At 37.5% G+C, this 13,177-nt stretch overlaps 1 protein-coding gene across 2 annotated transcripts; it reads right to left on the bottom strand.

Annotated features, from left to right (window-relative positions):
- Positions 1–724: 724 nt before the first annotated feature.
- LOC109098632 (taste receptor type 1 member 3-like) lies at positions 725–9,359 on the bottom strand. Of its 2 annotated transcripts, XM_042733716.1 has the most exons (9): positions 9,219–9,359; positions 8,931–9,131; positions 8,552–8,852; positions 7,434–7,790; positions 4,423–4,839; positions 4,120–4,326; positions 3,476–3,596; positions 2,932–3,302; positions 725–1,991 (listed from the first exon to the last, which is right to left on the bottom strand). In XM_042733716.1, the coding sequence occupies exons 2-9, from the start codon at positions 9,128–9,130 to the stop codon at positions 1,425–1,427; spliced, it is 2,541 nt and encodes an 846-aa protein (XP_042589650.1). In that variant the 5' UTR covers position 9,131; positions 9,219–9,359; the 3' UTR covers positions 725–1,424. The 2 variants fall into 2 exon arrangements, with proteins under 2 accessions (XP_042589650.1, XP_042589649.1); XM_042733715.1 differs by having other exon boundaries at positions 8,931–9,302.
- Positions 9,360–13,177: the final 3,818 nt, after the last annotated feature.

The following is a 13,177-nucleotide window of genomic DNA, read 5'->3' as shown; positions in this document are numbered from 1 at the left end:
GTCGTCTGATGCATTATCTGAGCCCATATTCAAAGCAGCTCTGCCATCAAAAGAGACACAAATCCTTCAAGGGTTAAGATTCTTTTTTATCCTCAATGGAATTATTACAATAAACAGAATACTAGCAGAGACTGAGCACAGAAACAAATATGCATAATAAAATAATAACCAGGAATCTAAATTAGGCCTGTGTGATGGCCTGTGCATACTCTCCAGCATACTGTGCTTCTAAAATGAAAGATTACATTTTTCTAGTAATTAAAATGTTAATAATTAAATATAAGCAATTAAAATAAGCTAATAATTATTAAAAATAAGTAAGTAAATGCTGCATTATTTTTGTTTTTAATTAAATAAGGTATCAGACCGGCTCTTTTTGATTCTGATGGGTCAATGGCATTTTGTTTAAATTAAGTAGCCTACTTTAAATGGTACTTATATTTGTGTCTTTACCATCTCATGTAGAAATGGTTGTATAAATGCAAAAGAAATCATTTGTGGCCATGCCACAGGATTATAAAACTTTACTAAGACTGTGCGTCTCAAACAGCACCCTTCCACTTTATCCACAATATAACATGACCTCAAGTGCCTTATTGCTGAAATCATGCACAAGTGGTATAAATATAGTAACTGAGATACATAGTCTCCAAAACAGATTTGCTAAAGTGATCTAACGTCTGATAAAAAAAAAAGTAAAAAACAAAACACAATATCTCTGAGTTGCTGTTTTGCCAAACTTTTATTGTGGTGACTCTGAAGCAGAACTGTCCTTAATAGACATTGAGAAAGAATAAAGAAAACAAAGAATTGTGGTACTGAAACAAATGAACTGATATTTGACATTAGCCTATATGAGAAGGCATCATGGGAATTCTAGTATGACTGAGTCGCTAACATGGCTAAATGCTGCCCTCTTCTGTTTGCTGTTAGGAAATATTTACAAAATCAAATTCTGTCAACATATCTCATTTTTACTGAGTTTAAACTGATGTTCTTTGAGCTGTCATACTTCTAGCACATAGATTAATCTTGCTCAGTGAATCTGGCTTTGCCCTGATAAAAGCAGAAAGATTACATTTTCAATGAGAAAGATGACAGTCGGCACACTTTTTGTAGATCTGTCACATCTGATAGTAATTCACATATTTACATTATTACCTGAAATCCATAACCTCAGGCAAACAGGGAAATCTGATTGTTTTCCACCTACAACTTTGATGGCCTGAGGTTGAGTAAAACACAGTAGTATAACAATATAATGGTTGACTAATATAATAATTGTAATATTTAGCTATTTCTTTTATTAACGTGACATTTTTGTATTATTTGAAATGTTATATATACGTAATAAGATTTTTTTTTGAATAACTAAATTAAAAAATAATAATAATTATTGTTAAAAGATAATTTAGGAGTTGTTTCTAGCTTTCTTCAGGTGGTGTTGGTGGGACCCCTTCTAAAAATGTACGGAAGTGATCATCTGTGTTAAGTTCTGGGTGTTTGACTAACAGTTGGCATTTAGGGAAAAAATAGGATGCTACCAACCCAATAATACTAAGTAAACTGACTCCTACTTGAGCAATAGACTTCTCTTTATCACTAAGACTTGTGTAGATGGGGATGAACATCACCCACAGTACACAGTAACTCAAGGTGGAGATGGTGATGTCTCTGGCCAGGTTGTATTGTCCAGGCGGCTTGAGAGCCATGAAGGTGGCCATGAATGACACTAGTGCCAGCATAACATTGAAACCAAGCATCAAGCCGAAGTTTAACATGGGCTCCACTGGACAACGCAAAAAGGTTTTCACGTAGGTCACCTCCAAGCTGGCGACGTATTGGGTCAGAGAGGGAGCCTCTTGGGCGTACCAACCGCACAGTCCCGCCTGGAGCCCGCAACATCCCAGAATCACAAACAAGCTTACCCGTCCTCGTATGTTCTCCAGGTGTTCAGAAGACTTTTCAGGGAATTCTGTGATGCACACAATCTGGTAAGTGAAAGACGAATAATTATTTAATTAAAAAAATAAATTAATAAAGTTCCGTTTTTATTAAAAAAATCTCAAGCTTTCTTGTTTAAATGCAGTGGTTACATTTGGTTTTATTTCAAGTTTATGACAGTACCCCAGCTATTTATCATAAACAAGTAAAACTGAAGCACACTGAAATTGTATCAATATTTCAAAAGTATCTTCTTAAATTATTTGGTTACACGTTATTTTAAGGTCTCTAGTGCAGCCTAATTATATAAGTCCTGAGTAATATTAATTAACAACATATAGCATACTTACTGTACTGCGCTCTGCACATGACATGCAGTAAAAATATGCATATATCATGACCACGAATGAAGACTTTGTTCCCACCATATGTTTATATATGGCCATGACTTATCAATTTGTTCCCTGGTTTTAGTGAAATCAAAATGAGGGAACAAATTAGTAAATCGTGGCCAAGATTGACCATTGAGGGAGCAAATGTACACTCTTGAAAATAAAGGTTATTTTTTGGGCATCAATGGTTCCACAAAGAACTGTATATATATATATATATATATATATATATATATATATATATATACAGTTATATTGTATATATATATACAGTTATTTGTGGAACCAAATGCAAAAAAATAACCTTTATTTTTAAGACTGTAGATTTGCTAAAGCTTTCTTGTTTAAATGCAGTGGTTACATTTGGTTTTATTTCAAGTTTATATTTTTATTTATTTATTTTTTTTACTTTTTTTGGCAGTTGTTTTTGTTGTAATGGAATAACCCCAATTGACTGTTCGCAAAAAGCTTGATTTGCAGGCGATCTGACAAATCATAACAAACTACCAATCATTACTCTTTGTCTTCTTAATGTTTGATTGTAAAAAAAACAAAAAATGCATTTAACATGCATTGATGCTTTTTTTAGGATTACCTGAAGGGAAATGGTGAGAATGACTGAAAGGGCCACAGTGGGAAAAAAGGCATTCAGTGGCTCCTGCAGACGGCACACAACGTCTCCTGGCTGACCCAGGAACAGCACCAGGCTTATACATTCTCCCACTAGGCTCAGTAGCATAAGGCCAGTCAGGGGTCCACCTGCAGTTTTCACCAGTGGAGTTCCTCTGTGCTTGAAGAATAGAACTCCTACCCATACAAGTGACACTAGCACCAAAATTCCTCCCAGAATGAGTCCGACTGACTCATAGTTGCTCCAGTCCAGGTAAGTATAGATGGGATAGACACAGCTTGTGCTTCGTGGGGTGGACCACTGGCCAATAGGACATGATTTACACTGGATGTCATCTATGAATCAAAACAGGTAAAGGTTAGTCAACATCAAACCAAAAAGCTCTTAAATTCATACATTTCTATTCTCTACAGTGGCACAGGTATTTTGAATTAGGCAATTATTATCAGAGCCAATATTTAGGATTGTTTAGAATGACATGAAAACCTAAGCTGGTATAGTCACAGACCTGAGCGGTTCAGGAATGTTCCCTCCTTGCAGTCAATGCAGTCGAAACAGCAAGAGTGGAAACCTTTAACTCTGCGCACCTGTCCTATCCCACAGTCTGAGGAGCAAGTGGACATTGGCACCTGTTACAAAGACCATTTGTCAAGATGTGCTTTAGTTACAAGTTTGGACACATCTATGTGTTCTCTATTGTTAGTATTTTACATATTTTAACTAATTTTAAGCCATTTTAGTTCATGCAAAAATGAAAATTCTGTCATCATTTACTCACCTTCACATTGTTCCAAACCTGTATGAGTTTCTATCTTTTGTTGAGTACAAAAAAAGATATTTTGAAGAATGTGGGTAACCAGACAGTTGATGGTAGTCCTTGACTTCCATAGTATGAAAAAAGACTATGGCTACCATCAACTACTTTGTTCAAATCTTATTTTGTGTTCAGCAGGATGATTTCATACAAGTTTAAAATAGCATGAGGGTGAGTAAATGGTGTCAGATTTAAATTTTTGGGGTGAACTATCCCTTTAAAGGCTTATTAAGATCATAATAAACTGTATCAGTTACTAATGGCTGGTAGTTAAACAAGGTATTCAAATTAAAATACAAACATTTCAAGTGCAAATAGTGTTAATATTCCATTCATACCTTTCCGTTTTTTGTGTGCCATGTTATGTTGTTTTTATTAATCATGAGGTTCTGATAAAAGTATCCAATTACGTCGAAGCGCACAGTGGTGTCATTATCAAAGTTCCATTGCAAAGCATCGTAGCCAAAGCTTGGATTACCCTCTTTATCAAACTGTAAACTGACCCCCTCAAGATCTACAGAAACTTTTTGGAGACTCTGTAACAGCTGTAGAAAGGATCATATATTGTCCTATTAGTACACTCTCAACCTTCTAGGATAAAACAAGCAGATTTACATAAATAATAGCTTGCATGTGGTTACCTGCCATGGATAAACATTGTCAGTCTTGGGATTCAGAGCGCAGCGGGTGGCATTGCATCGAAGCAAGTTATGCAGCGCATGTGCCACACAGTAGATGGCAGTATACACGCTGAAAGCTGACCGCTGCACGAGTTTTATCTCTACCATGCTCACGTTGGCTTGGCTTAGGTAGCTGCATCTTGTGCAAGGGTTGTCCAGAGGAGAGATTTCTGTATCTGGCTGCTGGGGGATTTGCATCTCTTCAATTTTGGTGAAGAGCTCACGGATATAAGGAGTGAAGAGGTCAAGAGGTCTGGTGATGTCTGCAAACGCCAGCACTGTTCCTATTGTATTGATCCCAGGCAGGGTGGATACAATATCGTTCAGAGCCCATGCTGTGCTTGCCACCCAAACGCCTGTCATGTTTCGTCTGATTACCTGATGAACGAAAAGCAGAGGAACATTAAATATATATTAATATTTTTTCCTTATGATGTCAGCTATGATCCTCAAATTTTGCATTCCACTGTACTGCTTTTCAATCGATAAGCCCCTCCCCTCAAACGCAGATGAGCCAATGGCAGTTGGGTATCGGTTGCACAGGGACCAGAACTTGGATATCTTTAGGTTTCAGCACCATAGAGAAACACTGGAAGATTTGAAGCTTTCACCGGTTTGGTGGTGTTTACGCTACAAAAATGGTAAACGGTGTGCCAGGGGTACTTGTAACACTGATTTCAGGTATCCTGAGAGGATGAGCAATAGAATTTATTTCATTCCATTTTCTAAACCCAACCAAAACAGAGCAAAATGTCAATGCATTTAACTCCAATCCTACTGAAGATGAAAACATCCATTTTCTGGTTGTCATACTCTCATTAAGTTACAATTTTCATCTCAATCAGAACTTTAATGTCATGTGCATCAGCAAGATATCTCTGGCTAAAACTAGCTAACATCAAAGTTAGTGAGTCCATGCTAACGTCCAAACCTAAATAGCAAACTGTTCTCACGTCAGGTACAGTGTAGGTAAAAAAAAAACATAAATGAAGGTCTACATTTCAGTATCTCTCCATATTAAACTGGTTCAATGTAAATTAATTTAATCTTACACTGTCTTACACAAGCAGTGTTGATACAAACAGCGGAACAGTGTTGATCTTGGATGTTGTCATTGCGATCGTGAGGACTGTAACATGAGGCTTCTCTCGTTTGCAATGTGATCTGTAATTTTACATATTTATTTTAAAATCTTTTATATATCCCTCTCTGGCTTATTTAAAGGGATAGTTCACCCCAAAATTTTAATTATGTCATTAATTTCTCACCCTCATGCCATTCCAAACCCGTAAGACCTTTGTTCATCTTTGGAACACAAATTAGGATATTTCTGATGAAAACCAAGAGATCTCTAACCCTCCATAGACAGCAAGGATATTACCACGATCAACGCACAGAAACGTAGCAAAGGGATCGTTAAAATAATCCATTTGACATCAGTGGTTCAACTGTAATTACTAGAATACTACTAGAATAATTTTTGTGTGCAAAGAAAACAAAAATAAAGACTTTATTTAACAATTCGTCTCCTCAGTATCACACAACGTATGCAACCCATGTACGCAGATATGCTGTTTACGTTGTTTATGCTTTGATCTGAACGTAAACAACGTATCTGTGTACATACGTTGCATACGTTGTTTACGTATGTGATACTCTCCGAACGGGCGCTATAGGGTGATGCGGAGGAGACGAATTGTTGAATAAATTCATTATTTTTGTTTTCTTTGCCCATAAAAAGTATTCTCGTAGCTTCATAAAATTGCGGTTCAACCACTGATGTCACATGGATTATTTGAATAAAGTCCTTATACATTTCTGAGCCTTGATCGTGTTAGGATCCTAGCTGTCTATGGGAGGGTCAGAAATCTCTTGGTTTTCATCAAAAATATCTTAATTTGTGCTCTTAAGATGAAGAAAGGTCTTACAGATTGGGAACGACATGAGGGTGAGAAATAATGACAGAATTTTCATTTTTGGGTGAACTATCCTTTGAAGTCATACTTGAATTATGGTCCTTCTGTGTCCAAAATGTATTAAAAACATCTTGGGACAAGTAAGACAGTAAGCAACTCTGTTTGTTTGTCCGAGTGAGTGACAATATCTAAGGGGGGCGGGGCTTACCGATACAACAATTGTTTTGCCCTAAATGGATGTCTTTGAACGTTGCACTTGCATCTTGCATCTTTTACAACATCTTACACACGATACATCATTCAAAAAACAGTGGTTCTTAAAATCATGTTTCAAAACATGTTTTCCCATTCATAAACAAAAAATACATTCTGTCTGAATACCCTGGTGGGGGAAAAAAACAAAACAAACAAACAAACAAACAAAAAAACAGCAAATGCTGGTTAGGTATGTTTTGAAGCATGGCAGCCAATTGAGGCAGTTTAAGCTGGTCTTTAGTTGGTGATGAGCTGGTTTAAGCTGGTCCTGAGCATGACCAGCTTAAACCAGCTCATGACCAGCCGCCATGCTTCAGAACATACCTAACCAGCATATGCTGTTTTTTTCAACAGGGCAACCACTAAACGTATATGTAAAGTCCAACCGGACAAATAATTTGGTTTAAGTGCAAACAAAATTTGTGGTGCAAAATGTTAATTTTAATGTAAGTGCCTTTGATTATGGTTGTAGATTAGGCAAGCAATGTGTCTTTTTCTTCGTTAGAAGTTGGCAACTCATTCCACCAAAGACAATCTCTTTGTGAAGGGATTGAAATAACAAAGCCTTCATTAAATTGTGACCAGCAGTTGTTATTGGGTGTCATGTTAATGTATTTGGGAATCCATCAGTTTTGGAACAAGGCACTTTTGCAGTGTCCAAATAAATTATCTTATTCAATTGGTCAGAAGTTTACAGTTTTGAGTCTACAGCATAATTTTATAGTATTGCAGACTATTACTCTGAAAGATCAAATCATTTTATCATAGTATGACCCATGAAGTTGCATTCAAACTGTTCACCTCTGCGAAGAAGTCTCTGGCCGGCTTGGGGAGAGAGAAGACCACCACCACTCCCACTTTGGCGTCCACAATACGATTGAGTATCTCTGTCACCGCTTGCACAGGATCACTGTATACAGGAATCAAACCCTGATATGCCACACAGATGGACTCCTCATTGGCCATACTGGAGAACTGCTGCTGACCCTTCTGTCCATATTCATCGTCACTACCTACTACTGACACCCAGTTCCAGCCAAACTCTTTCAGAAGCTGCACCATGGCTGTTACCTGCCAGCGATCACTAGGGACTGTGCGCATGAAGGACGGGAAGGTCTCTTTGTCGCTGAACATGTCACTGGTGGCACCATAGCTAATCTAAAAATACACAATTAGATATAAATTCTAAAACAGGAGGAACATCGCAAATTAAAGGCTGGAATACACTACATGATTTTGCCCTGATTTTCTGCTGTATTACTGTCTAGAGAAGTTGAAGCTAGTTGCCGAAAGTCAGAGTCAGTCTGCAGATTTGAGATGACAGATTTCAGTTGTGTATGATGGTCACAGATTCTGATTTCTTTTGCCTTAAGGCTTTGATTCCATCCAATCGGAGGAGATCAAACATGTTTGATATTTTGTGCTGATTTTAGAACAAATTCTTTTCATTTGTCATGTGAAACAAGGTGCAGGTTTCTGCGTCTTGCCCAGTATTTTAAGATCTGTTCAGTTTTTAAGAGTCCTGTAGTGTATTCCAGCCTCAATAGTCCTTGTACACTGAGTCCAAAATTTCAAATGCGTTTTTTTTGTTCTTCGTATTCGTCATGCTTTACTATCAAAATGGTTGCTATTGATGCGAAAACGTAGAGAATTGAACTTGATTCGAATTTTTTTTGACGGATTAAAGTTTCGGAGGTGTAAACGTGATTGACACAATGTAAGGTAGTATTTATTTGTGTGAAAATTACCTTAAAAACTAGTTAAGAGACCAATCAGTCAAATTATTGCATATATTTGCTAAAAGAATTTAAGTAAAATATTAAAACAAACATTGAGAGTATTTTGCTTACAATTTCAACACTATATTAGAAAAATGTGTGTTGCATTCTTTAAATCTAACACTTTCCATGTCAACTCACCAGTGGCATCAAGAAGAACCCAATCAGCTTGCCAATAACTGGGACCAAATCGGAGCTGTTTGGTCCTATGATAGCTATAACACGAGGCTTGTAGTCTGTGTAGTTACAGGTGACATCCAGTTCTTCTGTCGTTCCTTTTGTGAGAAGCTGGAGGACGGGCTTCATGACAATGGCTGGTTGCATGCAGGTGTCGTAACTCTCAAATCCCAGCGTGATTCCAGGGAGGAGATTCTCTTTCGAGTTGATCTCGTCCAAAGAGAACTTCATCGCCAGTGCGAGGGACAAACCAAATGTGCTAATGCTGCCAAAACAGAAGGATAAAAAGTGATTTTAGGATCAAAGCATTTTCAGATTTGGTAGACTTCCTTCAAGATTTTACCTGTTGCACTCAAGATCATCAGGCTTCACCCGTTTGCTCAGGTCACTGGTCAGCTCATTAATGGGGAAAAGTCCTCCTATCATAATATCTCCAGGCGATTTAAAAAGATCGGTTGAGATGTTCTGGAACCATGATGGCTTCGCGCTCAATCCCGACCCTTGAATGCCACAGAGCACCAGAAGTATCCACTCCTTAGTCATCCTGGAGGGCGAACAATCCAGGAAGCATGAAGAAGCACATCACTATATCATGGGAATTAATAGATGAAAGTGAAATAGCTGGACTGACCTCAGTGGAAGTATTGCTTAGGCTCTTCTTGTTTTGATGTGTAGTGATTGCCTTGGTGGCGAGTGATTATGATGGTTTGATGGTCACCCGACAACACGTAAATGAGAGAAATGCCCCACCCCATGCCTTTGTGATCAGCTTTCATGTCCTTTGCATGTAAATTAAGGGTCTACATCAAGTTTCATTCCGGCTTCACATGGAAATGTTCTGGTCTCTCCTCAACTTTCAATCACGCTGAGTAAAGCTCTCGTTCAGTCTGTCGTTAGTTGTTGGTCCTTTCCACTATTAGTGCAAAGCTGTTTTCCAGCAAAGGTCAGAGATGTTTTTATGCACTAGGTATAAAGTTATTCTTTTGTATATAAAACATAGGAGTCATAGAAAATTTGTATTGTTCTTAAACAGGTGTGATTTCTCAATCCCAGTACTTGTTCAGAAACACTTTGTGTATCGCAGTGACAGAACACAGGCACAAAATAGGTCTGATTCAAAATATTTGTCTGGAAAAACATGTGTTGAACAAACAATGGAAACGAGGCAGCTTGCACAATGCATTTGTACAGCAATTGTGGGAATTTCCATAGTTTTTGTTTGTGGCTTTGATTCAAAGTGCTTCATGATGGATGCTGGCCCATGCATGAATGATAGCAAATTAAACATTGAAAGACGTCATCATGGACCTTTGGCACAAATATGCACAGCCAAGAGTATTTATGTAAGTTTTTATTATTATTATTTATTATGATTTATACATTTATTATTGATTAAACAAACCATTTTAAAAATTGAATGTTTAGAGATGTAGAACTGATTTTGTGACCTAAGACTTATTAGGATGTTATTGAATATTCCAATATCCATTTGCCATTTACGTGAAGTCACGTACATAATACTGTGGGCGCCTAATGGATTTGCATAAATGTAACATCAGATGTACAGTGTCAAAACTGTCGGTCAGATATTTGCATGAAATTTTGACTGTTGTTAAAATGAATTGCAGCCACAGCCACAGGTTTACAAGAACTTTGCATACATGTGGAGCGAGACGTAGTATTTCCCTCTTACATTTTCATTGGTCATAGTTTTTGTTTATATCTTTTTTGTTAATCTCACTCAGATTATTGTGGTTGAATGGATAAAAATCCAGACAATAAACAGATTAAACATTATTGGCAGAGTGTAAATACATGAACAGGGCTAACTGTCAAATGTCAGCTGTCAAGTGCATTATGAATGACACCAATTAAAAAAAAAAAATTGCAGTTTGATATGATGTTTTAAAACCTTGTGGATGCATTATTACAGCTGATTTATTCTGACAACCTTAATCATATCTCTTATGTGACTAACCAGCAGAGGGCAAAAATATGTTAAAGCAAGGTCTTTCCTAGTAAAAGAGAAAAGAATTCTTCAAAGTGTCTTCCTGGCGATCTTGACGTCAACCGGTAAAGACACACAATTAACTATCCCACTTTTAATCTGCCTCAAATCTTATTGCAACCTTTGATCTTTTACTTTTGCTTTCTCTCTCTTCTTTTAGTTTGCACGTATTGCTTTCTGAAGATCTTTGACTGGAGCACATGATATATGATATAAAACAAGTTTCCTCTGCAGATTTTGGCTTTGATGTTCAGATGTGGATGTCAGCATAGGGGCGCTTGTACTGTATGTGCAGAAGAAGCTACATGTTCGGCCAGCCTTCCCCGAGTGCACCGGGTGTGTTTTTGTGTGTGTGTAGGTGGATCTTCCTGTATGTGTAGGTGTGGATGAGCAGGTGTGTGCGTAGGTGTGGGTTTGAGTAAGTTATGACGAAGCTGCACATTTGGACTTTGTTTTATGCTCTGAGGCTGCATTAAATATGCAGGTTTAGAGTTGATTCATGTACTCATTTTACTCAAGCTATATACTCATTGAAAGCAGGATAATATCTTGGCATCTACAGTAGCTACACCCTCTTGGACTTTGGAAATTGTTGAGTGACTTTTACACTTAAAATTTCTGTTATACTGATAGCAAAAAAGGGAAACTTTAGTGGCACAACAGCTTGCTATTGCAGTAAAAATCTGAAAAGTACACTTTATATACCTCTAAAAGGTGCATAGTAGTACTAATTAGCATAATTTAGGAGTAGATAAAGCATGTAAATCAGTTTCTTATTGTGGCAATAACCTGAAATGTACACTATAATACATAAAAAACCAAAAAAATTTTATTATTACTAATAAACAAAATAAATAATAATAAAAGAAGAACAAAACAAAATTTTTTTTTTTTTTTTTTTTTTTTTAATTGGAGATATGTAAACAGGAAAGTAAATTTAGTTTGCCAAAACACTTTAGTTTAGTTGGGGGAAAAAGCACCTTTAGTGGTACAACAGCTTGTTATTGTGGCAATAATCTGAAAGGTGTGCTTTTGTAAAACAGCTTATAACAATAATCTGGAATTCATACTTTTGTACCTTTTATATATCACTAAAGGTGCATATTAGTGCTAATCTGCATCATTTATGGGTAGATGAAGCATGTGTCTTGTTTTAACAATTCTTTGTAATTGGAAAAACAGCGACATAGGAAGGTAAATTTTAGAAGAAAGGGTCCTATAGTGGTAGACTTGTTATTGTGGCAATAATCTGAAAGCTATTAGTACCTTAAACTCCACTAAAAGGTGCATATCAGTACTATTTTAAACAAATACTACTTGTTTGCTAAATTTAAGGGTAGTTTAAGCATTATCTGGCCTTTTAGTTTGTCAAAACATTTTCATGCTTGTCATGTTTTTAAGTACTCAACGTAATCTTGGTAGATACAGTAGTAACCCTCTGCAGGCAAAAATTTCCAGTTTTCAGCCAAAGTCTTTAAAAACAAAGCTACACAAGCACCATGTTTCCAAACACTAGATCTTTTCTGGATTTCATCATTGGCTTTGAAAAGTTTCCAACATTGCGAAATCATGCATTTACTGTTGTATGTACTTTGAAGGATTATGTATATTTTGTGCACAAATCATTTAACCCACTCATAAGCACTGACCTTTCACGTACCAACCCGTACCGCACACTTGTTTCTCCACAGGGAACCACTGGGTGGCAGGACCATGTCTGCTAAACAGCATGGGTTGAGGATGCATCTAAGCATGCGTCCTGATGTGCCCTGCTTGCACAATATTCCAGAGTATCATTAACGAAGTGGTTAATGACTGCAACAGCATGCTGTTTCTGTTTTTTCCAATAAACAAGCCAAAATGCACAAATAAAAGTTATTGCAAGTTTTTTTTTTTTTTATCAGCTGAATAGGCTATATGAACCTAATCTAATTAGGAAAACAGCGAAAGAGCACACGGATCTAGTGATATGCACAGAGAGGGCAAAAGAGACATGCGTGGGTGGAAGCCGATGGCCTTGGGGCCATACAAGGGTACACAGAGTAGCCAGAGCATGTTTGGACAGCTGATATCATGCGTTGAATGTACCTGCTTTCAGGGAACAGAGATGTGACCGGTTATTAGTCTGCTTGTCCCAACAGCAGATAATTACTCTGTCAACATCATGTGTGTTTGGTTTGAGATTTTACAGCTTGCGTAAGAATGCTCCGCTGCCACTATTGCGCAGGTCTGCAGTTTGTTGTTTTGCGTAGGATTGTATTTTCAGTGAAGAACGGATGCGTGATGTAACTTTATCCAAAAAGCATCAGTTTGCAAATGTCAGAAAAGGTGCACGGTCGCAGTCTAGAGTGCATGAGTTTTTCAGGGAGTGTTGAAAGCTAGTGCTGTGATCTCCCAGAATGCTGTTCTAGCCTGATTCCCTGGGGATTCACTGCTTTGTTCTGCTGGACTTCCATTTGTGTTGCATCCAAAACCCCCGCTCCCACCAGACCCCTCATGTTCCTCTCTCTCCCCACGCCATGAATGGTTGGATGAGTCCAGCTCTAATCTCCATCAGCGGACCCAGAGAACACTGGGCCTGT

This window comes from Cyprinus carpio, chromosome B11 (assembly GCF_018340385.1).
Source record: "Cyprinus carpio isolate SPL01 chromosome B11, ASM1834038v1, whole genome shotgun sequence".
Classification (NCBI taxonomy): Eukaryota; Metazoa; Chordata; class Actinopteri; order Cypriniformes; family Cyprinidae; genus Cyprinus; species Cyprinus carpio.
The sequence above is the reverse complement of the archived record's forward strand: the minus strand, read 5'-3'. Positions and strand labels throughout refer to the sequence as shown.

Excerpts from the sequence above, each read along its gene's own strand:
- LOC109098632 (XM_042733716.1), bottom strand. The coding sequence starts at position 9,130 with ATGACTAAGGAGTGGATACTTCTGGTGCTCTGTGGCATTCAAGGGTCG. Across the intron at positions 4,840-7,433 it reads CCAGAGACTTCTTCGCAGAG|GTAATCAGACGAAACATGAC; the intron begins GTGAACAGTTTG and ends TTCGTTCATCAG. Across the intron at positions 3,303-3,475 it reads AACATTCCTGAACCGCTCAG|ATGACATCCAGTGTAAATCA; the intron begins GTCTGTGACTAT and ends TTTGATTCATAG.